This window comes from Aptenodytes patagonicus, chromosome 3, assembly GCF_965638725.1.
Source record: "Aptenodytes patagonicus chromosome 3, bAptPat1.pri.cur, whole genome shotgun sequence".
Classification (NCBI taxonomy): Eukaryota; Metazoa; Chordata; class Aves; order Sphenisciformes; family Spheniscidae; genus Aptenodytes; species Aptenodytes patagonicus.
Genome location: NC_134951.1, coordinates 120,539,672 through 120,562,847, shown reverse-complemented (window position 1 = coordinate 120,562,847; position 23,176 = coordinate 120,539,672). Strand labels below are relative to the sequence as shown.

The 23,176-nt window shown below is 40.9% G+C and overlaps 1 protein-coding gene across 7 annotated transcripts in view; it reads left to right on the top strand.

Annotated features, from left to right (window-relative positions):
• PELI1 (pellino E3 ubiquitin protein ligase 1) overlaps nucleotides 1-23,176 on the top strand; it is a 48,136-nt gene that overhangs the window by 2,389 nt on the left and 22,571 nt on the right. For 2 of the 7 annotated variants that reach the window (XM_076334995.1, XM_076334996.1), the window contains exons 2-3: nucleotides 695-811; nucleotides 12,723-12,887. The exons of 2 other annotated variants lie outside the window; for them this stretch is intronic. In XM_076334995.1, coding sequence (XP_076191110.1) covers nucleotides 12,833-12,887 — 55 coding nt within the window. In that variant the 5' untranslated portion in view covers nucleotides 695-811; nucleotides 12,723-12,832. Of the gene's footprint in view, nucleotides 1-694; nucleotides 812-12,722; nucleotides 12,888-23,176 lie in introns of those variants that run through there. 3 more of the 7 variants (XM_076334994.1, XM_076335001.1, XM_076334999.1) reach the window with 3 other exon arrangements.

Sequence of the window (23,176 nt, the reverse complement as noted above, 5' to 3'; positions counted from 1 at the left end):
CCTGCTACAACTGCTTTGTATTTTGGTATCAATACTGGTTTCTGTTAAGAAACTAGGCATGGAAAACAGGATCCTTTCACTTCAGGATTTATAGCTAGAGACTATGTGTTTGTAGATGCAAAATAGAGCATCATCTGCTTGGAGCCAGTGGTATTTAAAACTCTTACTCACTTGGAAGGAACTAATTACATGTATATTTTGATATAAAATGTCTTCTCAGACAGGAACTCTGGAATACAGGAAAGCAGAAAACCCGAAGCTGTTTGTAGATGCTAATCCATGCCCTGAGCTAAAAAAGGAAGAATGAGGGTGTTTCATGAGAAATCAAAGTCACCCTTAAGTGCATACTTGTAAGCGAATTTACACAGTTGATTAGGAATTCTTGCAGGATGCCAGTAATTGGAGGTACTTGTTGCTAGCTGGTCACTGTATGCCTTGCTGGTTAGATGGTAAAAGTTTTGACTGTAGGTGGCATCAAGAGGAAAACGTCCATCTCTTTTGCTTCCCAGACATTCATTCCTTAATCACCAGATTCATGGGAGTGCTGACAAACTGTCAAAGGAAGTGACAGCAAAGACATGGTATAGGAAGTAGGTCGAGCACTGCTAAATACGACAGAGAGTTTCAGTGGAAAAAAGTAAGCGTGTTTCCATCTGATCTAGTTTCTGTTTCCTTTCAATCTACTGGTTAACAGGATGCACCAGTAAACCTGATACTCCTACTGCAGTCCTCCGGTTCTACTGAAATTAATATTGCATCCCCAGTCGGGCCCAGTTAGTCTACCTGGATGGAAAGATTCATGGGGAAGAAGGTAAAATAACAATTTAGTTCTGATCCCATGAGATGCAAATCGTGTCAGTTGGGCAAAGCTGAAGTGGCTCTGTGTCTCCCAGGAGGCCGTGGGCAGCTTGTGGGATGGATTTCCCTCTCCCTGTGCTGCTGTAGGCTCTCCAGTGGGAGGGTGGAGGTGGGCTGGAGCAATATGGTAGCATCGTGGGCGCGTTCTTTGTGGCCTTAATGTTTTGCAGTGGATGTGGCGATTAATAGTCACAAGTGATTGTAAGTGTTTCTTGTTTAAAATGTTTGAATCGATGTATTCAAAAACCTGCCTTCCAGCTTAAAAAAGAAAGTTCTTTGGCATGCTAGAAATCATCCTTAAACTACAAAAAAAGCAAGCTCTACCCTGTTGCTGCTTTTTCCTAAAAGCAGTAAAAACTATTGACAATAACTTGATTTGCAGAAAAATTACAGCCTTGCGCTATGAATATGTTCTTTTCCAAGTGTCCTGTATTTATATTGATTTGAAAAGGAGATCTTGCTTCAAGTAGGAAGAGGTGCTTCAATGCTTTGCACAAGTGAGTGCACAGCTTATTGGCTACTTAGGTGAGCCCTATGCCATGGACTTCTTTTGCTGCCCTTTGTCGTGTGGTTGGGAGCACCAAATGTTGCTAGCTGCTCAAAATGACCTTTCTGGAATAACCCTGTAGTCATGAATGGATGTAAAATAGTTGACTGGAAACTACAGGCTCTACAGGAAAAGTCTGTTGTCCTCTGCCAGCACCCTGTGCTGAAGGTAGGTGGTCATGAATACCAGTCTTGCTCCGGCATTGTCTCCTGGCTGGCATACTAGGTGTAAATGCTGTGAAGGTAGTGTTTTGGGATGTGGGCTCAAGTGTGAACTAGTCAGCAGCTTGTTTGATTCAGGCTGAACGCAGCACCTGGGTGGAAGCATTTGGTTAATTAATTTGATCTTCCCCTCTGTGTCTGGGAAGATCATGGAACAGATCCTCCTGGAAGCTATGCTAAGGCACATGGAGAACAAGGAGGTGATTCAAGACAGCCAGCATGGCTTCACCAAGGGCAAGTCCTGGCTGACCAACATAGTGGCCTTCTGTGATGGAGTGACTACATCAGTGGACAAGGGCAGAGCTACGGATGTTGTCTGTCTGGACTTCTGTAAGGCCTTTGACACAGTTCCCCACAACATCCTTCTCTCTAAGTTGGAGAGATATGGATTTGATGGGTGGACTGTCGAGTGGATGAGGAATTGGTTGGATGGTGGCATCCAGAGGGTAGTGGTCAACGGCTCAATGTCCACATGGAGATCGGTGACAGGTGGCGTCCCACAGGGGTCTGTATTGGGACCATTACTGTTTAATATCTTCACCAATGACACAGACAGTGGCATCGAGTGCACCCTCAGCAAGTTTGCTGACGACACCAAGTTGAGTGGTGCAGTCGACACGCCAGAGAGACGGGATGCCATCCAGAGGGACCTGGACAAGCTCAAGAAGTGGGCCCATGTGAACCTCATGAGGTTCAGCAAGGCCAAGTGCAGGGTCCTGCACCGGGGTTGGGGCAACCCCCAGTATCAATACAGGCTGAGGGATGAAGGGATTGAGAGCAGCCCCGCCGAGAAGGACTTGGGGGTACTGGTGGATGAAAAGCTGGACAAGCCCAGAAGGCCAACTGTATCCTGGGCTGCATCCAAAGCAGCGTGGCCAGCAGGTCGAGGGAGGTGATTCTGCCCCTCTACTCTGCTCTGGTGAGACCCCACCTGGAGTACTGCCTCCAGCTCTGGAGCCCTCAGCACAAGAAAGACACGGACCTGTTGGAGCAGGTCCAGAAGAGGGCCACGAACATGATGAGAGGGCTGGAACACCTCTCCTACGAAGAAAGGCTGAGAGAGTTGGGGTTGTTCAGCCTGGAGAGGAGAAGGCTTTGGGGAGACCTTATTGCAGCCTTTCAATACTTAAAGGGGGCTTATATGAAAGATGGGGACAAACTTTTTAGTGGGGCCTGTTGTGACAGGACAAGGGGTAGTGGTTTTAAACTGAAAGAGGGTAGATTTAGACTAGATATAAGGAAGAAATTTTTTACTCTGAGGGCGTTGAAGCACTGGCACAGGTTGCCCAGAGAGGTGGTGGATGCCCCATCCCTGGAAATGTTCAAGGTCAGGCTCGACGGGGCTCTGAGCAACCTGACCTAGTTGAAGATGTCCCTGCTCATTGCAGGGGGGTTGGACTAGGTGACCTTTAAAGGTCCCTTCCAACCCAAGCTATTCTATGATTCTAAAGATTGATGGTATCATCTGGTCTCTGCCATGCAGGAGCACAGTTCAGTTCATGAATAGGTAATAAAAGTTAGTCTGCTGACCTTGTTTCTTAATCCATGCTGCTGAATTCAACCATAGTGACTTGACTGTCGCCCATGGTATGTACTTATATAAATGCTGAATTTTAGGCTCAAATCTCATGTACTCAAGAGCGGAGTGGACTGAACCTTGCAGTGCATTTCTGGCTGTGGTTTCAGGACTGGGAGTGTCCTATAATTCTACTGTCCTAATTGAAGGCATGTGGCAGTTGTCAGAGTAGGAGCAGTCAAAACCTCTTACTCCGGCCCCACAATTATATCGCTGCTGGGAAGAGGATTTGTTTGATTTACGCTTGCATTGCAATACTTTCCTTGTTCTCCAGTAGAGTATGTTGTAGAAGACTTTGGATATATGTCATGCTGGCTCAAGACGCTCTTGATCTTCCTTGATGTTGGCTATACAGCTATGTCAACCAGATGTTTTTCTCTGCTGACCCTGTTTGTAGCAGATTAATTGCATAAATGTGTTTTTAGAAGGGGGAGAAAAGTGCTCCGTTTGGGAGAAGTTTTTTAATAGTACAGAGATATTTGGGCCAGAGAGGTGCTGGTCTGGCTATACTAGATGTATGTGTTGGTGGGAGCAATTGCACCATCTAATTGACAGAAGTTAATCAGAGTCCGAGATGTAGTCAAGCTTTTGCTGATAGAGTGCTTTTGTCAGCCTATTAGTTTATGTATTCGGTATTCAGGGAGATAAGCATGGTTTTGGCAGAAGAGCTTTTGTCACTAAACGCTGCATTTCCATTTGTGGTTCTGTTAACATTTGCTGTGGAGGCTGAGGCTCTGCGTTGTAGACAAAGTCTATGGCATAGCACAGAAATGAACAGCAAGGAAGGTAGGAAAAAGCTGAAGTTAAATAGACTTAAACCAGAAGTGATCTACAGAATATTTTTTTATTATTAGGATAGTTGATAATATGAATAGCCACTAGAGAATGCTGTTTTGTGGATTGATTGAGGTTTTGAGCAAGTGGGATATATCAAAAAATATTGTGTAGACGTTTGCAAGATACGGGATTGGAGCAAGTTGGTTGAGTAAGATTCTTTGGGGGATAGTTTATTGGAGCTAGGACTTGTGGAGAAGATGGAAAAAAAAACCCAACCAAAACCCCCAAAACCAGAAAAACAATAAACAAAACACAAAAACCTGCCTAGCCAAAATTGTCTTTAAGTAGGCCACCATCAATGGATTTTTCCTTCCATTGCCAATTGATTCATCTGCCTGGATGTACTTAGCTGCTTGTATTTCAAGTATGCAATGTTTCTGCAACTATATAACTCTTTGGGCTTCATTACAAACACTTAAAAATACTCTTTCCTGAGCTGGGATACCTATTTTCCTTACTTCATGGGCAAGGTGGGGGTATAGACGTCAAATTTGAAGGGACTGATTTGTTTTCTGTTAAGAAAACTGTTAAGATTTGCCATTGGCATCGGTGGAGCTCAAGGCCCGCAAGAGTTTTCTGGAGGCATAGTGAGAGCAAACTTAAGTGATCCAATTCAGGCATCTCACCCTGACCTGCTTGCCTCTTCAGTGCTCCTGCTTAATTGTCAGACGGTTCTTCTGAATGCAGTGGCGAGCAACTAGAAAGTAGCAGCTGAGTTAGTTTCTCCCTCCCTTCTGCCAGCGTGTCCTCTAGGATGGTAACCCCTTAACCTGGGTCAACAACACGAATGTCTTAATTGTTCTTTGGGTCTGGGCAACCAAACTGGCGTCTCTGGCTTAGATCTAGCTTGAAATGTTTCCATCCAGCTGGTCATCTTTGCCCAAGAAATGGTCAGCAACGGCTGGGGCAGCAAATGAAGCATCTAGGTGGAACTGTGGGCTTTAAGTATGGGAACTAGTGTGCCTATCTAGCCTGCACGTATGGCCCCCTTAACCATCAAGTCCATTGGGACGCTATAAGACAACATTATACTGGTAGCAAAATTAGACTTAGGGTGTCATGTGTTTGTAGTTCCTTTTCTTGTGTTAAGATCATGCTTCTCTGACGGTTACAGATCTGCCCCAAAGTGCCTGCTTTCCCTGCCCTCAGTTCCTTCTGCTTTTAATGGTCAAGCAGTATTAAATAGTAAAGACTTGATTTTAAAACCATACAAACTTGAGTACTTCATCTGTATTTTCTTTGTCCTAAGACAAATTATTCGTGTTAAATGATAGAAGTGGTCCCTGAAGAATTCCTGCTGAGAAATCTCAAGGCTCCTCTTTTCTTAAGTGTTAATATGTATACTGAGATTTTTGTCTGATGCTACCTTGTTATCCTTTCCACTTATCTGAAGCAGTTGTAGTTCAGTACAATATTTTTACAAGAATAAATATTGCTTTAATCGTAGTTTAACACAAGGTTCAACTGGGAAAATAAGTAATGGTTCTCTTGTCATATCATGTAGCTGAACTATTTATTTGGTATGAGGTTAGGGGAAAAAATCCAAAATGCATCACATATGGAGGCTTACTATAAAGTAATTTGCTTCCTTTTAAAGAACTTGTTGCTCATTTTCCTTCTTTAATGCACCTCTTGGGACAAGCTGCTAATTCTAAAAATATGTCAGTTCCGCCATTTCCCACTAATATATTTTTTCTTTGTTTGGCTTTGGTTTGCTTTTTCCCTGAGCCACTTTAAATACTCCAAGGAATGCTCAACATGGAAGAAAATAAATGCATGTAGGTATTTGAGTTGCTGTATTTAGATTGCTGCTGTGTTTCAAGGCTAGCGGAAGATGACTTTGAACTTCTGTTCTACAGTGAAAGAGTACAGGGGCCTCAACCCTTAGCTAATGTCTCAGGTAGGGTATTTGCTTCCTCTTGGATCTGGCTCCTTTCTGCTGGGCAAGTGCTCTGTTTTGAATTTAGGAAGGAAAATGTAACGTGCTAGTAATGATGTCAAAATCTTCTAAAAGAAACTGGGAGAGTTCCTTGTGTATAGGAAACCAGAGTTGTTAACTATTCGTGTGTGGGAAACCGGAGTTATGGACTGTTCAGTCAATATTGCTATTTCCATCTTCATAATCAAACGTGAGGGTAATTTGGTCTCAGATTTAGGAATGCTGCTTTCAGAACTCCACAAAAATCTGTATGATGCCCACAAGTGGTGTGAGTGCACTGGCTGTCCGTGCGTGGCTTCCTTAAATTAGATATGCTCTAGTATAATCTGTCTTCTGTGCTTGAGTGGCGGGTGGCCCAATCTTAGCCATAGGACATAATCTAGGCTTGAATGGCCAACACAGATGAGGCTGGTAAACTTGGGCTGGAAGAGGGATATCGCTTGCTGTATGCTTGTTAACGATTTGGTATGTTCATTTTTTTGTCGTCTTTTTCTGCTTTAAAAGAATGAATTAAAGCCACATGTAAAGACCATCTCTGTTTTTACCCAGAAAATGTTTCCAGCTTGTTCTCGCATTGGATATAGGTTCTGTTTAATTGGTATTGTAATGTTAAGATATTTTTAACATGAGTAGTGATGATTAGCAGTTGAATAGTTAGAGGGGAGAAGATAATAGTCAAACTGTAAAACAAGTCATCATGGTAACACCTAACTTCAACACCTGCTGTTTGTGTGTGTTAGGTGGATATTTGTTTAATGTACCTTCAGCAAAGAGCTGGGAGAGATCCAGCTCAAATTCCCTGAAACTTACGGGGGCAATCAGTAAAAACTGCTTCTCAAGGGGGGGAAAGATTTAAACATTTTTCTCAGTTTTTCAGACAGGTAGTGCAGAGAACCAGAAGGCCCAAAAGTAGGCTCTTAGGTGTTTTGTTTGTTCTTTTTCTCATGTGATAATGTTTAGGCAAATTTGTGATCATAGTGATGATCTCATCCAATCTGCTCTCCCTGCACCTCTTAGAGTTAAACCATTACATATGGTTTTTTAATATATAAACCATATCGATAAAAACCATATATAAATAACTGTGCACTTCATACCCTGGGATTAGCAGACCAAGTATAAGACAAATTATATTGTAATGTATATTAGTCTGAAGACAGTTGATCACCCTTTTGTGCTTAGATGACTTTCACAGCCAAGTCATCTCCTCTTGATTCCTGTGGTAGGTGTATCCATCATACTGGATCTTTGTTCTTTGATCTTTTTTTTTAATAAGGTAATTACTATGCTGCTGATAGCCCACATCAATTGTTTTAGCATTCATTTGGTGCTGTATGCGATGGATGTGAAATATCATTCCAGTAGAGCTTTCCCTTTTGGTGCAGCACGAACTGTTGGCTGGTGGTTAAGGTTTCTGTAAACTATTCAAGATTGTTGCAGAGAGTTGGAGTGTACCGTGGTGAGGGTAGCAGCTGTGTGGTTTTTTCATTTGTTTTTTAAAAGAAGTGATGCATTATTCTGTTGAGGCAGTCAGCCACCTGCTGAAGTTGAGGAACTCAACTTGATCTTGCAAACAGATAAATGCATGAGTAGCTTTTATTTTTATCCATTTACTTTTTTTCTTGCACGTGTGTGTATTTTTACAGTCAGTACTGTGGCCAGTGTATTAGCTTTGTCTGAGGCTTTCTGAGCAGCAGATGTGAACATAGAGTAGGTCCTTGCACCTCTCACTGCTGGCTAAAAAAGGCCAGGATGCTGTAGTAAAATGTGGGGGCTTATAAGCCACTTGTGACTTAGATTTAGCAACTGCTTTTGAATATCTATGCCAATATCATAGAATCACAGAATCATAGAATAGTTTGGGTTGGAAGGGACCTCTAAAGGTCATCTAGTCCAACCCCCCTGCCATGGGCAGGGACATCTTCAACTAGGTCAGGTTGCCCAGAGCCCCGTCCAGCCTGACCTTGAATGTTTCCAGGGATGGGGCATCCACCACCTCTCTGGGCAACCTGTTCCAGTGCTTCAACACCCTCAGAGTAAAAAATTTCTTCCTTATATCTAGAATAAATCTACCCTGCTTTAGTTTAAAGCCATATATACACACTATTTAATTTTTTTCTCTCATTTAACTAACTATTCGTATTTCACTGTTCTGTGTGATACTCGTAGTCAGCAAGGGAAACTCCTACCTCTAGAGGGAAAGTGTTACAAGCATTTTTGCTGCAATCTTTCACGTACTGTAACTTGGAGGAGGAGCTTGTTTAAGTTGCAGTGTCTAAACAGGAGCAAAGATAAGAGCTCCTGTTGAGGGAGGGAAAGATGAGGGAAGAGTTAACCTCTACCTTAAACCCAAGAGGGACCAGTTGCAGGGAGAAGTGAAGAGTTTATTTATTGTGTCAATAAGCATGTGTAGAAAGTGTCTGATGTCTTTCAGTCTCTTAAGAGTCCACAACAGCAAATGTTGTAGGCCTGCTGCTGTTATTTTGTAGCTATTAATGAGGAGTAACAATCAGATTTATCTGGCCCTTTTGTTGTTATATATTTCAAAACCTCAGTCATCAAGAAGTAACAGTTTTAAAGATCCAGATAGTGCTTGGCTTACATGTAGAGTGAGATGGCAGGAGGAGTTTCTTGCCTCGCTCTGGGCAGATGACACGTATAGCATTGCCTGTTTTCTCTGGCTCTCCAGTTTCCCAAGGCAGGGCTGGGGCTGCGATCCCTCTGTGCCAGCACCTCATACTGGCCTTAAAGACAAGAGGGTTATGTTCCCTCCTGAATCCCTGGGAGGAGTGCGGAAGGATGTGTAAGCCCTCCCACATATAATAGCAGAAATCATAACAAAGCTGGAATTGCACTCTGTTCTCCTGTCCAACTAGGAGCTCAGCGTATGGGAGATGTGTGGGGGGAGAGGAACCTGTATGCTGGGATGATGGATGGTGTCTCCAAAGCCCTGGATGGGTGTTAGGCTTGTCTCCCTTTTTTTGTCCTTATTTTAATAAAGGTAAGGAACTCACAGGTGTGTTGATGCTTAATTCGCTAATGTTTGGAGGCTGCTACAGAAATTCAAATTAGTATTCAGTTACTAATCAAATCTTGCTCTGCTCTGAGGCATGTAAACTAATGAAGTACCAACAAATGTGAAGGTGGATGAAAAAATAGTGCGGTGTGAGTTCTCTGAATTCACGCTTCCCATTTCTTTCTTTTGCTTCCACTGTGTCAGTGTGACCAAGGACCAGGTACAGAACTTGTCTGAGACACAAGCCTGCTGCTAAGGAGGAAAGGACAGTGATTTGGAATATGGGGAGGCATAACATCTGTTCGTAACCTTTGTCACAAGTGGAACGGATTATAAAATGACAAGTACTGATTCTCTGCCAATTGGCATATGCTCAGTTCAGTATTGCACAAAGCATGCCAATTAGATTTAATACAAATGTTCCCTCAGAAAGATCACCTTGATTTAATTTTTTTCAGATGCATAAAGTAGAAATGGTCTGAGGCTCTCTGTTTGTTCTTTAAAGACTAAGTGCTATATTTCTAGCTCTTGGCAGACATTGTCCACAAGTACTTCATGTTCCATTGGGCTTATGCCAAATTTAATGTACTGTGTGTACTGAAAGCATCAAAACCAGACTTACTTTAATTTTAGATTTTACAGCTACCATTAATGATTTTTCTTAGAGCTGTTCCATCCAATCTGCTATCGTTTTAATTTCTTTTCCCTGCAGGAATTTGGGGAAGGATCTTGACAGTCTTTATTTGTGTGGCTAGGGACTGTTTATATGAGTGAGAGCTGTAGATCAGACGTCTCTGCAGTGGCTGCACTCTCCATTTATAGAAGCTAAAACAGCACACTGCATTATTTGTGAACTCCTGTCTTTAATACTGACTGGTATGTTGTGACTAAGGATAGTGTTATAAACAGAATCCATCAACTGTTTTTCAAGAAACCTGAATTTTATAAAAACCTGAGACAGGAAAGGACTGTTACAATCAGCTAAACATACTAAAAATTGTGAACTTTCATTTTGCAGTGCTTGTATGCTGTATGAATAGAAGTCTGCCTGTAAGACCTTGGACTCTTCAGAGACAAAAAAGGGAAGAGGTAGGGGAGAGAAACAGAGCGCAAGTAGGAGTTACAGTAGGTAGACAAAGAGAGGAAGGAAATAACTGAGGAAAAGGATAGGGTATAGTGCAAAACAGCCAACCAACATGGGCTGGAGCATTCATAACGCTACAGTCGTTGGGTCTGCTGATCACTGCCTGACAGCTGTGTCTGCTGGCCTCATATTTTGGCTGTTCATCTTTTATTTTCAACCCTCAGGGCCAAGTAGCTGTGCATAAGCATGGCTTCTGGCCAGGTGGCTCATAGCCCTCAGAGTGGAGCAGGATTCCCTTCCATTGTGCTGGTGTGCTCGGTGGAGCCTGGTTTTTCCACCTCCGCCTCTCTTACTCCTGCTGAGCCTCCTTTTATTAAATGACAGTCTGTTTTGGTTTCTACTTTGCAACTTCACCTTCTGCTAGTGTTGCTAAAGTCACTCAGCTCTTTAAAGACATGCATCTAGGTGGGGGACAGAGGTGTCTCTTGATACAGAGAGACTTAAAATTCCAAGAAGTTCTACTCTTGCTATTGATAGTCATTATTGTAATTGAAGTATGTGGGAATTCCTGGTTAGTCTTCATTGTAGGCTCAACCATGGCACTCAGTGGTTTTTGATAGGCCTAACTCTTATGCCAAAGGATTGAGCATGGTTTTAAGTCTAACTGCAGTTGTCTAGTCCTCAGCCATAGTTTATAGTTAGGCTTTACTCCGTCTTAAGTATGATGATTAGTCTTCAGAAGCATCACTTAAGCTTTGACAATCTTCAGATACTATCCCACGGTCTTCAGAGACTATTTTCTGTCCTCCTGTCTTCTCATTGCAACTTAGTACACGTGTGCTGGAGTCTCTCTTGGGGCCTGTTCAATTTCTGCAGTTTACCTTTGCCAAGCAGTGCTAGAAGAAAGAATTATTGGTGGAAGAGTTTTTGCAACTAGACCCTGAGATGTGTTAATGTTAGTATATCCCAAGTTTTATTGTAGCAACTAGTTATGGAAGTAACTTGCATTAATGTTAGCAGACAAACTGTGCCTCATTTTTGCCTCCCAAAAGTGTTTTGGTAATTTTTATCTTGGTGTCATTCCTCATAAGAGGAATTGGTGCTACATCATGCTGCGGAACTGAGTAGGCTAACGGTGCTTGTCTTCCTTTTGTGTCTTGAGTTGTCCCAAGTCCTAGACCCCCAAGCATAGCAAAAAGTGTAATAGAAAAGTTGTCCTATGGAGAAATGTACAGGAAGTGACTAAACCTGATGAAGACAGAACAAAGAGTTGTTGCAAGTCTGCTTTTGTAACTGAGACAGAATTTGAATTTTTTTAGTTTATTGCTGTTCCTGCACTTGTTTTCAAGCTTGATTTTCAAACATCCTTCATATAAGCTTAGTATTAACTCAATATGCATGCTAATAAGATTATTGCTCTACTAAGCTGTCTTTTGCTGATGAATGTAGCTTTTGTTACCTAAAGGAACAAAATAAGTTGAATAGAAGAGCAAGTATAAAGAAAACAAAAACTAGCTCCAAAGTTAAGAATAGGAGTGGTTATGTTCCCCTGTTTTTCAAAATTAAGAACAGCTTTTAAGTGCTGCTCAGGGACAAACCCTGTTTCCTGTCATCTCACTATTAATTAGTCCATGCATTTAAAAAAAACATAATTTTGCTCTTTTTCTGGAAATGAACACAAAGTCCACTATAGGAAAGGTGGTCCCAGCTCTGTTCCTGTCCTGTGTTCAGATGCACGCGTGGAACCTAGGAAATTCAACTGAGGAACAGATGGGGGCGTGAATCTGTGGACACTATGGTTGTGCAAAAACCTTGTGTCGTCTACATGCAGGGCAGCAGGCAGGACCACTGCTTTTGCAGGCAGTGGTATTTTATGCTGCCTTAAAATTGTTTAACAACAGAATGTGCTCCTGCTGTATGTTAGTGGTAACAGCTAAGTGCAGGCATTCCTGCAGGTCGTGAGAATAGGTGATTAGTAGTTCTGTGGTGCAGTGCTTCTGTCTTTGCATGCAAAGCTCATGCCTCTGCATTAATGGCCAGGTTTGTCAATGAATAGAATAATTTATTTTGGACAGGAACTCTGGAGATCATCTGGTCCAGCTTCCTCTACTCAAAGTAGTTTGAAGTTAAAGCCGGCTCTTTCATCCCTTTATTTTGCATGGTGTTGAATAGCATACAGCCAGGGTGTCTGCTGACAATACTTGTCTAATGCTTACCTGCAACTGTCAATCTTCTGTAAATGTAAAACTTAGACTTATCCAGTATAATTCCAGAACATGTTCTTAAATTCCAGTAACTCTTGAGCGTGCTGCAACCAACTGACTGGTAACTGAATTCCTTGAATAACTTTGAACAACTAGTATTTGAGTTGCTCTGCACTAGGAATACTGATTGGACACAAGAATATGTGCTGTGTTCAAAGACATGTTATTTGTGCTTTTCTCAAAATGCATTTATTCCCGTAGACACTGAGCCAACATTGATAAACCTCTACGAAACCATTCTTTACAGTGGCTGTGAGCAACAGGTAGACTTCCCACCTCTGCCTCTCCCAGCTGACAGATCTCAATTGATGATGCTAGCTGTTTGGTGCTAATGTGGATGGGGCTTAACCATATGGTCTCGCTCTCACTTTCTCTCGCAGTGTTGAAAAATGTTGTCCTGTCTGCACTAGCAGCTAACTGATCTGAACCCATTGTTGACAGCCACCATCATCAACAGGTCATTTTCCCTCTGCGAGTGTGGCTTTTGATTATGTATCGTAAATCCAAGTGGAAGTGCGGTTACAATCTCGCGGTTCTTGGACACGGTGAGTTTACATCTGCACAGTTGCTCTAAGAGAACAAACTTTTCTACTTGCACCTGAACTTCTTGTCTAGATAAAAAATTTGAAGAGAAAATTCAGTAACTACTTCTAGAATTCCCCTAAAATAGACCTTTTATTTAACTCTTTAAGATTTTGATTGAGATTAGTTGCTAGAAGTATAAGTGTAGAACAATACAAACTATTAGTATTGTCTTGCTGTTACTGTCCGTAATGGTATTTGTTCTCTAAACATTGTCTTTTTTTAAAGTAAGTGGAGGGAGAATGCTTTAAGTTGTTCATTGGACAGCATCTCTCTACAGCAACCACCTCCAGCTTTTATAAAACTGCAGATGGTTATGTTAGAGAGATGCGTCCTAAGCTTGTACTTTCTCATGCCCTAATGTTGGATTTCTACTGAAGGTTATTTCCAGAGGCTCTGAGCTGATATAATTTTCACTGCCTGCTGAGAGCAATGCCTTCTCCCTCTCATCTCCCTGGCCTGTGCGCGCACACAGCCTCTCTCCCCAGATCTGAGTTGTGCAGCCCTGCACCCTTCTTTGCTCTAGACCTGCTGACCAGAGTTTTTGTACAAGCTGACTTTTCTCACTAACTTGAGAGAAACAAATTTAATCGTAGGAGTTTTCTAAGAGGTTCAGGGAGCTATGTCTTAAGTTTTGTCATTAGACTGACTGTATACCCTTCTGATGTGGTAGGCTTAAAATTCTTGCATTGCTTTCCATAGCTTTGTGAATGTATCTGTGGCTTGTTCTTTTTCTTTAGCCCTCTGGTTTGAGCACAACAGCTGCTGCCTCCTCTCGCTATTGCTTGCACCAAAGTAATAATGTGGTGTTGTGAGAACATCAACTTTTCCCTTGCTTGGACCGGCTTTCGTACCAAGTTAATGCTAGTGAAATTGAGAGTACAGCCTCTCAAGTACACTGGGTGTGATTAATAGTGAGAAGATTTTTGGCATATCACTTCGAAAATGTTTACAGTCTTTTACATCTTGGGGGATTGGCACAAATAGGCAGGAGATGCTAATCATCATAATGTTTTTCATGATCAAAGGTATCAGTACTTCAATGGCTGCTATTTTTGTTTCAACTGCCAAAGTCCTAAAACTGGTTATGAGCAGTCAGTATTGGTGGTTAACAGCCCAAAACATTTTGAGTATAGACAACTCCATTATTTATTTCACGTGAATGTGCTGACTTGAATTCATGCTGCATATTTCTTTTAGTTTCTGATCAGCTGTATATTCCACTGTGCCTCTCGGTTTTCTTTTGAGTTTCTATCGTAAGTGAATTTTATTTCCAAATTACTTAACTCTGCCAGTGCATTTCAGGGTGAAGCTCAACAGATAGTACAGTATGGTCTAGAGCTTTAATAGTAGTGTAGCTGTTAGAGCTTTGTTTTATCAACTCGAGTCTCATCTGTTAGGAAGAAGTTTCTATTTAATGAAATATGGTGGGTCAGAGAGGACTTACCATGTTCAAGTACTCGTGTATAAGCCAAAATGCTTGCCACAAACTTAGAGTGTCATTCCTTAAGAGCTGTGGAACACAGTTGAAGCTGCTGGCTTGAGAAGCTGGAAGGTACCTGGCATTTGAGTGCTTCCTCTCTTCAGACAAACAGTACACAACTTAAATGTTATAACTGACATTGAGCATTGTCTCTGACGGCACTGTAATTATTCTGAATGTCTGGGGCTTATCCAAAATCAGAGTGGTGAATTAAATTACATGTCCAACCCAGATCTGCTCTAGTACAGTCTTGCTTAGGTAGGCTGATAGCAATCTTGCTTACGCTGGTTAATGCAGTTGGCTTCAATGCAGTTGAATCCTTACTTGCACCTGCATAATAGGGCTCAGGTATCGGGTTTGGCAAGGTGACCTGGTAGATGAACAAAAACAGAATTTGGACTTTTCCTTGCTAAGTATGCTTTTACTTTTTTTTTTGCACAGTGTGCCTAGAAACAAAGTCTTGCTGCTTGATACAATTGATCATCTGTTAAACAGATGAGCTACAAACCTCAGTTTTATTTTTGCAAAACATTGTGAAGGCTTAATATAATAATAAGGAGAGAGAACTCAGTCTGTTGCTACATTACTGTGCCAGGAAATAATCCTTCCTCCCTGACCAGTTCCTTAGCTGTTCCAGCCATGGTATGATGTATTTTTATTTTTTTAACAATGGCTTTATTTAGATTATCCTTCTAACTAATGGTTTTGGCACGCTTTAAAAAGACGCTGAAGGAAGAGGATCTTGTTGCAGTATTCCAATCTGGGCTAAACTTATAGGCTGCAAGTATTTTTTTTTTTAATTTAATTAGAGATTCTTCATTTGTGCCACAGTAAAAACCATCTTTGGAGCATGTTGAGTTTGCAAGCGGTTATCTGAAAGGCTGAAGTTTTGTCAAAGGATGCAGTCTTCTGTACACTGGAGCTGTTTTAGATTACTCTGTGCATTTCTGGTCGGAAAGAGATTCCATGTTGCTTCCGATTATCAAGAAAGCTTTTCTTATGATCTTTGATTTCAGTTGGCTGCCACTTCACTGGGAGTTTCGATTGTAATATTTCAATGCCTCTTTGTGTTAGGTCTTCTGCTATCTTTGCTTAACTTTTGTATTCTGGACCTTTATTTTTGCAGGTAAAGACAAGTCTTGATGCTTCAGTGTATACAACTATAGTGGTGTTGTTTTGGGGGTGGGGATTACAGCCTTTCTTTTTCTTTTTACCCAATTTTTACGTTTTAGGTAGACTTCTATACCAAAAGTTAAGGAATAAGCACCACACTAACTTTGGGAAACACAGATATTTATATCTGTTAATAAAAAATTGGTAAGTAACGTGTGAGGATGTTGGGATGGAAATCCCATTTATTGTGATTGTATTAACCTTTTCATTTTGCTGAGTGAGGGAGGGTGACCTGAAAAGACAGGTCTAGATATAAAAAGAAGCCCAGTAATTCCTAAACTCGCACCCCTTAATGTTGGGCTCAGTCCTGTTCTTAAAAGAAGGACCTAGGACAAGTAAAACACACAGTTACTCCCACAGTTGGACTTTAGCAAATCTCAATACAGCAAATACGAGCATGCTTAGTTTTAATACCAGAAGCAGTAAAAAATAGCTCTCCGTCGCAAAACTAGGAACATGCAGTTATTCACAGAAGTGGTGCTTTGCTCCACAGGCACTGAGCTCTAACTTGCAGTTCTTGTCAGGCAAGTTTCAGGACTGAAGCTTTGTGCCAACAGTTGCGCTCCTGCATTTTGGCTATGATGTTTGTATCCTTCTCAAGTAATTTATTAAAAAAAAAAAATCTTATTTCTAATATGAGATAGGTACTATAACTTTGTTAGATTTTAAATATGATGAAAATTATATAGCTGTATATCTAATGTTACTGATACAAGTTCTTTCCCACCATGTTACTAAACTATACTTTCAAAATAAAAAGCTTAGGTCACAGAATGGTTTTAAAGTGAATCATAGAATAGAATCATAGAATCACTGAGGTTGGAAAAGACCTCTAAGATCGAGTCCAACCGTCAACCCAACACCACCATGCCCACTAAACCATGTCCCTAAGCACCTCATCTACATGTCTTTTAAATACCTCCAGGGATGGTGACTCAACCACTTCCCTGGGCAGCCTGTTCCAATGTTTAACCACTCTTTCAGTAAAGAAATTTTTCCTCATGTCCAATCTAAACCTCCCCTGGTGCAACTTGAGGCCATTTCCTCTCGTCCTATCGCTTGTTACTTGGGAGAAGAGACCAACACCCACCTCACTACAACCTCCTTTCAGGTAGTTGTAGAGAGCGATGAGGTCTCCCCTCAGCCTCCTTTTCTCCAGGCTAAACAACCCCAGTTCCCTCAGCCGCTCCTCATTAAGACTTGTTCTCCAGACCCCTCACCAGCCTCCTTGCCTCGTTGCCCTTCTCTGGACACGCTCCAGCGAAGACTTTTTTTAGAGGATAGGTTTTTTGTATTTGCCTGTTTTTATTGTTTTGCTTTTGTTTTTTAATTTTTCTGCAATTAAAACGAAGTGCCTCCCTTCTAACAAGGAAAAAAGCCTCAGTCAGCTTGGAAGTGGTTACTAAAAGAAAAATGCTTCACCTCAGAAACTAATAAAATTATTGGAGCTGATACAGTCCTCATTATGTTGGTTTGGTAATGTTCTATAGTGTTGATAGCATTTCAGAGTTGTTTGGTGCCGCTGACCTCGTATCTCTTTGTCCTAGCAATAAGGAATAAGTATTATAAAAGAGAGGCTAGAGGAGGGTGAGCTTGTGACAGTGCTGTATTTATTTGTATAGTTCAGAGTTTATTTTGGGGACATGTAATTCACACACTTCCATCAATGAAATGCTAAAAGTACAGAATGACTTCAGAGTTTTAAAGAGTTTAAGTACAACGGTGGCTGCGAAGCCAGAGAAAGAATTTTCTTTCCTTTTTGTTTAGAGAATATATATTCTACAGCTGGTGTTGAAGTTCCTGAAGTGAGACTGAGAATGCTTGAAAATTTGTTTTTGAAATTTTAAATAAAATGTCTGCCACTAAGTTGCATCAAGGCAATACATGCTGCTAAAGGCAGTAACTTGCCTATTAGCTGTCTCAGCTGATCACCCTGACAAACTCATAGCCTTTGTCCCACTCATCTGACACTTCATAAACTTATTCTGGTTTAGTGTGAAATTGGCTATGCTGACTTTGCCATATTTGTAGTTCTTTAGTTTATTTAGTATGTCTGTTGTATAGTTAATTACTTGAATGGGCTTCCTTAAATGTTTTTTTTTTTACTTTGAATTTGCATTGGTCCAGGAGCTTGAATGTGGTCAGATGTCTCTGCTGAGTCTGGGTAGTAACTTCTTAACGTGTGCCAACTTGGTTGCTTATGACTGTTCGTACCCTCTGCAGCTGTATGGCATTCTGCTCCACAAACAGATGACATGAGACATCCTTAAGCAGGAGGGTAACTAATGACAAGCAGCAAATTGAATGTGAGCAGGACTTCTACAAACCTTTATGAATGCGTGTGAAGGAGGCACTGCTGTGCTCAGTATGAACAGCTGATAGTAATTTGAAGAAATGTTCATAAACAATGTCAGTTGTGAGAGGGCCAGTCTACCCCTAAAAACTTGCAAAGATTACTTCTGAAGAGCCAGATCTTGTGGAATGAATCAGTCTGCACTGAATGGCTGACTAAAAAAGGGCAAGTGAAACGGCTCCTGCATACTAGATTATTACTGTTAACTTTGCTATACTAGAAAAAAAGGTCCTAAGGTTTCCGTGGTACGCAGAGGTGCACTTGGAAGATACCGAAACAGTGGTCTATTGGTAGCCTGTATAGGTGTCTGGAGTGCATACCATGGGTTAAAGTGGAGGCTTCTCTCAACCTCTTTCTCAAGATTCAGAAAGGAAGAAGTCTGTGTTATATTAACCAGTCACTTTGGTTAATAAATAAGCGTGTGCTGTAAATCATGTGAAATTGATTTCAAAACTGTGTAAAGTACTACTGTGTTCTGAATCGTCTGGTGCTGTTTAAAAATGACTTAGTTGTGGTGCTGTTGAAACTGTGACTTTTTGTGGCTCTTTTTGGTATATTTGCCCAATGGTGTTTCCTATTCCTGAATGGAAAAATTTTTCTTTGAGAGAAAATGAGTAATTCTTTACTGCTTAAAGCATATAGGTACAAAGTGCAAAGCCAAGGTAATTGCTAGAAGTGAGTTTGCAAGTGTTAAGATACTTTTGCATTTATCTTTGCATGTCAGAGAAAGGCCTGAAATGGGAAAGAAATGTAGATTTTTCTTTCATGTGTGTGCTAATTCAAATCTAGCCCAATCTGTAACTGTTCAACTACACTTGGTTTTGAGGCTTCTTCAGGTAACTTTGAAATATGAGCTGGTATCTACAGAGAACCAGAGTCCTAGCCAGGATACAGCTTTAAGCATATGGGTTTTTTTGGAAGAAATTATTGAGCTATTTTGCTTGAGAACATTATGTGGGAAATAAGTAAACTTGCATTGGATGATGAGAAATACACTGAACTCGTGTCCCCAAACCTCAATTTTAGGAATCTTATCAGTTTCTAGGCCAAATCTTGAAGGTTTGTATTCACACAGAATTCTGTTGAATTTGGTAGATCAAGGAAGAACATAATTTTTTTTGTCTTCAGGAGCACTTTCCTCACTGGTAGAATTACTAAGAGTCAAATTGCTGTCTTGCTAATGTAATTTTATTAGGGTTAGTGATGTTACTTAACATCATTGAAAAATGGAGGGGAGTCCGTGAAACTACCATCTGAACATTTTAATGCTGCCTAGCAATGGGTGTGCACTTTGACTGTTGCTGGAAAAGTGTTCTGCCACAGTGACCGGCAGTATCCCTGTACTCTACCAATTTAAAATTACTTTTGTCTTCATACACTACATTTTTGTCTGATTTTTCTTTCCTCAGTGACAGGCTCTGAGAAGACAAAAAGCAATACAGATTCTGGAGAGCATGGCTGTTTTAAAAAACAAACATGCCACTATCTTGGTACAAAAATACCTTTTGCTGTTTTTCAAAAATGTATCTTATATGACCCACACACTTGAAAATATTTTTCCATCAGAGTTCTTCCGGTTGTAACTGAAGACTACGCTAACTTAAAGTTGCCATATTCGGCTAGATACCTTCTCTTACTTGAAGGTAACATTTTTCTGTATGCATAGCAAATTGAAAACTTGAAACTAGTGACACCTTGAAAACTTCCAACTATAAGTCAAATGTCAAACATAATGATTTCCTTAGCTCTTAATTAAAACCGGACCATATGGTCAGACCAAAGTCCCTTGGGTCCCTATAGAAGTAGTACAGCTCCATCTCCATGGCTGAGGTATTCTATCCTTGGCTTTTTTTGGTGAGAATGTACTTGGCACAATAATGCCAAATGTCATATGTGACAAAAGCCAAGAGTACCTACCAGCTCTCTCCTTGTACCTGTAAACAAGAAACTGGATTCCTGTTTCAACCAAGGAGTAAAATTTAGGTACGGCATCCCTAGCACTGAATTCTTACTACTCTTTGGGAATGACCTTTTTGTTGTTAGGTGTTAGTGCCCCCGTAGAGGTAAAGGAAAAGTGCAACTGCCTGTTTATTTTTATAAGCAACAAACCTCTTATCCAAATTGGATTAGAAGTGTAGGAAGTAAAGTATTGCTCCTCTCTGGATAGGCTAAATCATACATTGCCCATGGGATTATAAAGGAAAGAGAAAGATATAATCAAATAGCATGGGATTTTTTTTCTGAGCAGTAGCAAACTGGGAACAGGTAGGTGATCTAACATGAGGAGGTGGAGGAGATATTTGAACTTTGTCCTGTTGGAATTGTTGGCTGTAGGAGACAATTAACATGGAAACTTAAGTGTGCAAAAAGTTAGTTTTGTGTTTATGTATAAACTCAAGTTGTATTAGCATAAAAGCTGGTTCACCTTACTCATTAAGAGACAGCTTTTTATGTATCTGGAGATATTTCAGTATACCACTATTAGAAACCTATTGCATATGCAAAGTAATCAATTCTTGTTCTCTTGGGTTGTTGCCTAAAGTAACTTTTGTTCTGTACCTGAGCTCATACAACACTATTTAAAATATTCCTGAAAAGACATGCTTGAATGTCAGAAATACAGGAAACTCAGGTACCAAATCAGCCATTTATGTATAGGGCTGTAATATATCCTATCAGGCCACTATAAAAACCTGACACTTGGCTTGCAGAGAGTAGGCAGATCTCTGACAGCTATCCAGAGGTATGTAGGTCATATGCTTTTATATGTAAATGCTGGAGGTGATATGTTTAGAAAGGGCCAGGCTTTGTACCTTACATAAAGACTGTCCAAAGTTTGAAGTGAAGAGGAGGAGGAGGAGGTATATAGTAAGATGGTACATTTATTAGCAGTGACTTACAAAATATTCAGGGATTAACTACAGACTTGAGACATTCACATGCAGAGGTGAGGAGAGCAGTGTGGAGGTTATCCAGCACTTTTTTTACTGGAGTTGCAGATGAACTACAGTCGAAATGGTGAGTGTCAAGAGTGTAATAACAGTGTGGTGAGGAATTTAGGATAAAGCAGAGGGAAACTCTATTGGATAAACTTGGCTTTTGCTCTTCACGACCTCTCTGAGTGAAAAGGTACTAGCCTTACATTAAGATACCCATTTGTGTGATGTGGGAGTTGAATAGAAACTGTACTGAATAGTTTTTAAACTTTTTCCCTCTTAAGATTTTTTTTTTCCTAGAATGTGAGTGTGGGGAGCCAGCCAGTTATAGCTGAATTTCTATAACTGAATACTTTTTCTGTCCTTTTTTTGCTAATCCGTGTGAAATGTTTTTCATCGCTGAAAGTGAGGCAAAGATGTGTTAATACTTCTAGTGACCATCTGTCTTGACTTTCTCTGAAGAAGTCCACAGTCAAACGATCTAGCATTGTGGGAATGAAAACTTTCAGGTAATGCAGGTTCAGCTAGTTCTGCTAGAAGGTATCTTAAAAGTTTTGCAAGCAGGAAAACTATGTCTTGGAAATTAATTCAAATTGGGCCTCCCTTTCTTTATTTAGGGGAAACCATAATACCTGAAACTCAGTGAATCTGAGTTCTGCTGTTCAAAGAATGCAGAACTACAGCTAAAGTTTTTTGAGGAAGTGTGTGTGCATAGCCTAGGTTAACTGAACTTGCAGATACCGTATTTGGCTTGCAGAGTTTTCAAGATCCCAAAATGTTCCTGGAGAACTTAAAAAAAAATCTTTCACAATAGCCATTTCCAGGTACCTGGGAAACACAAGTTTACTGTCTTGGAAAGAAGCCTGGTGCAACTACATCTGCGTGTTTCTGACTTAGCAGATAGTTTAAATCAGTTTGACCTTTCAGTAAATGAATATGTTTTCTTCAGAACGGTGCCTTACCTATCATCCTTTCAGTCTTTGATTTTTAGGAATCCAGCATGTCTGATGCTTCAGGCCGTTCTTGATCAGCCAGGTGAAGGACCATCTTAAGAGCAGCTCAATTCCCAAATGTCTTACTTGGGCAACGATTGCTGTGAATAGAGTTCTGTAGTGTCAGTGCTGAACTGCTTATTGGGACACATTTCTCTTGTGAAGCTGCTGTAAAACACAGGGTATGCTGTGGGTCTCACCTTTCAAGTGTTTAATCAGCCCAAACAATCTTTGTTGTGGCTACAGCAAGCTCTCTGCAGTAATTTTTGCCGATTGTTTTATTTTAAGCAAATGTTGAATCAGTCAGTCATAGGAAGGCTGTGAACAAACACGAAGCTCCAGACTGGTCTGCAAGACTGCTTGTCATCTGCAGTTCTCCAGCATTTGGTACGCCTTTCCTATTTCCTGAGGGAATGCATGTCTTGAGAGGTCGTTTCATACTTAAAGCTCCCAGTCTCTTGCAGTAATAGCTTGATATCTGGGAAGCCAACTCCTGCTTTGAGCAGAAGGTTGGACTAAATGACCTCCTGGAATTATCCTTTGATTCTGTGAAGTCCCTTATGAGGAAAGGAATTGACTCATCCTCTTGGAAACACATAAGCACATAAAAGTCAGTAGTCCTGCTGTCCTGTAGGTATTTCTTTATTCCTGCCTGAAATTCCTTCAGCTCATAGTAAGGTTAACTATGAAATACGTTCTCAGTGCAAGGATCAGGAATCTTACATGCACTTTTCTTAATGGGGTCTCTTCCCTAAAGGAAGTTGAAAGTACTGAGTTGCTACAGTGCTGAAAGCCACGTGTGCCTAGTAAAGCAGAGATCAGACTGAAGACGGAGGGACAACTGTTTTTCAGTCTGCAGGATGGGCTGTGCGTTGATAGTAACATGCTGTCCTTGAGTAGAAGGGCGGCTTCCCTGGTGTACCTGAAGAGCAGGCACACAAAGATCTAAGGGTGGAATAGGACTTCATAAGAAATGTCCATTAGGTTTGTCTGATGGCAAAGGATAACTCGTGTCACGGGAAATGCCTCTCTGCAGTGTGATGATTTGTTGCCTCTCTGTAACTAGGCTACTGCAGCTTCAGCAATGAATTGCTCCACAGTTGCCTAAGGATCACCATGGTTGTTGGATGACAGGCATTTTAGAGTTGGCAAATCCCTTTGAAGGAGAATTTGCTGTGCCTTAAGAACTTGAGATTCTACTTAGATGTCTTTTACTCAGCTGTCCTGCAAATCTAATTAGCCTTTCCCACCCCTTCCAGAAGTGGTCAGTGTAGAAGAATTCATAAAGTACCATCTACCCTTCATGTTGCAGCAA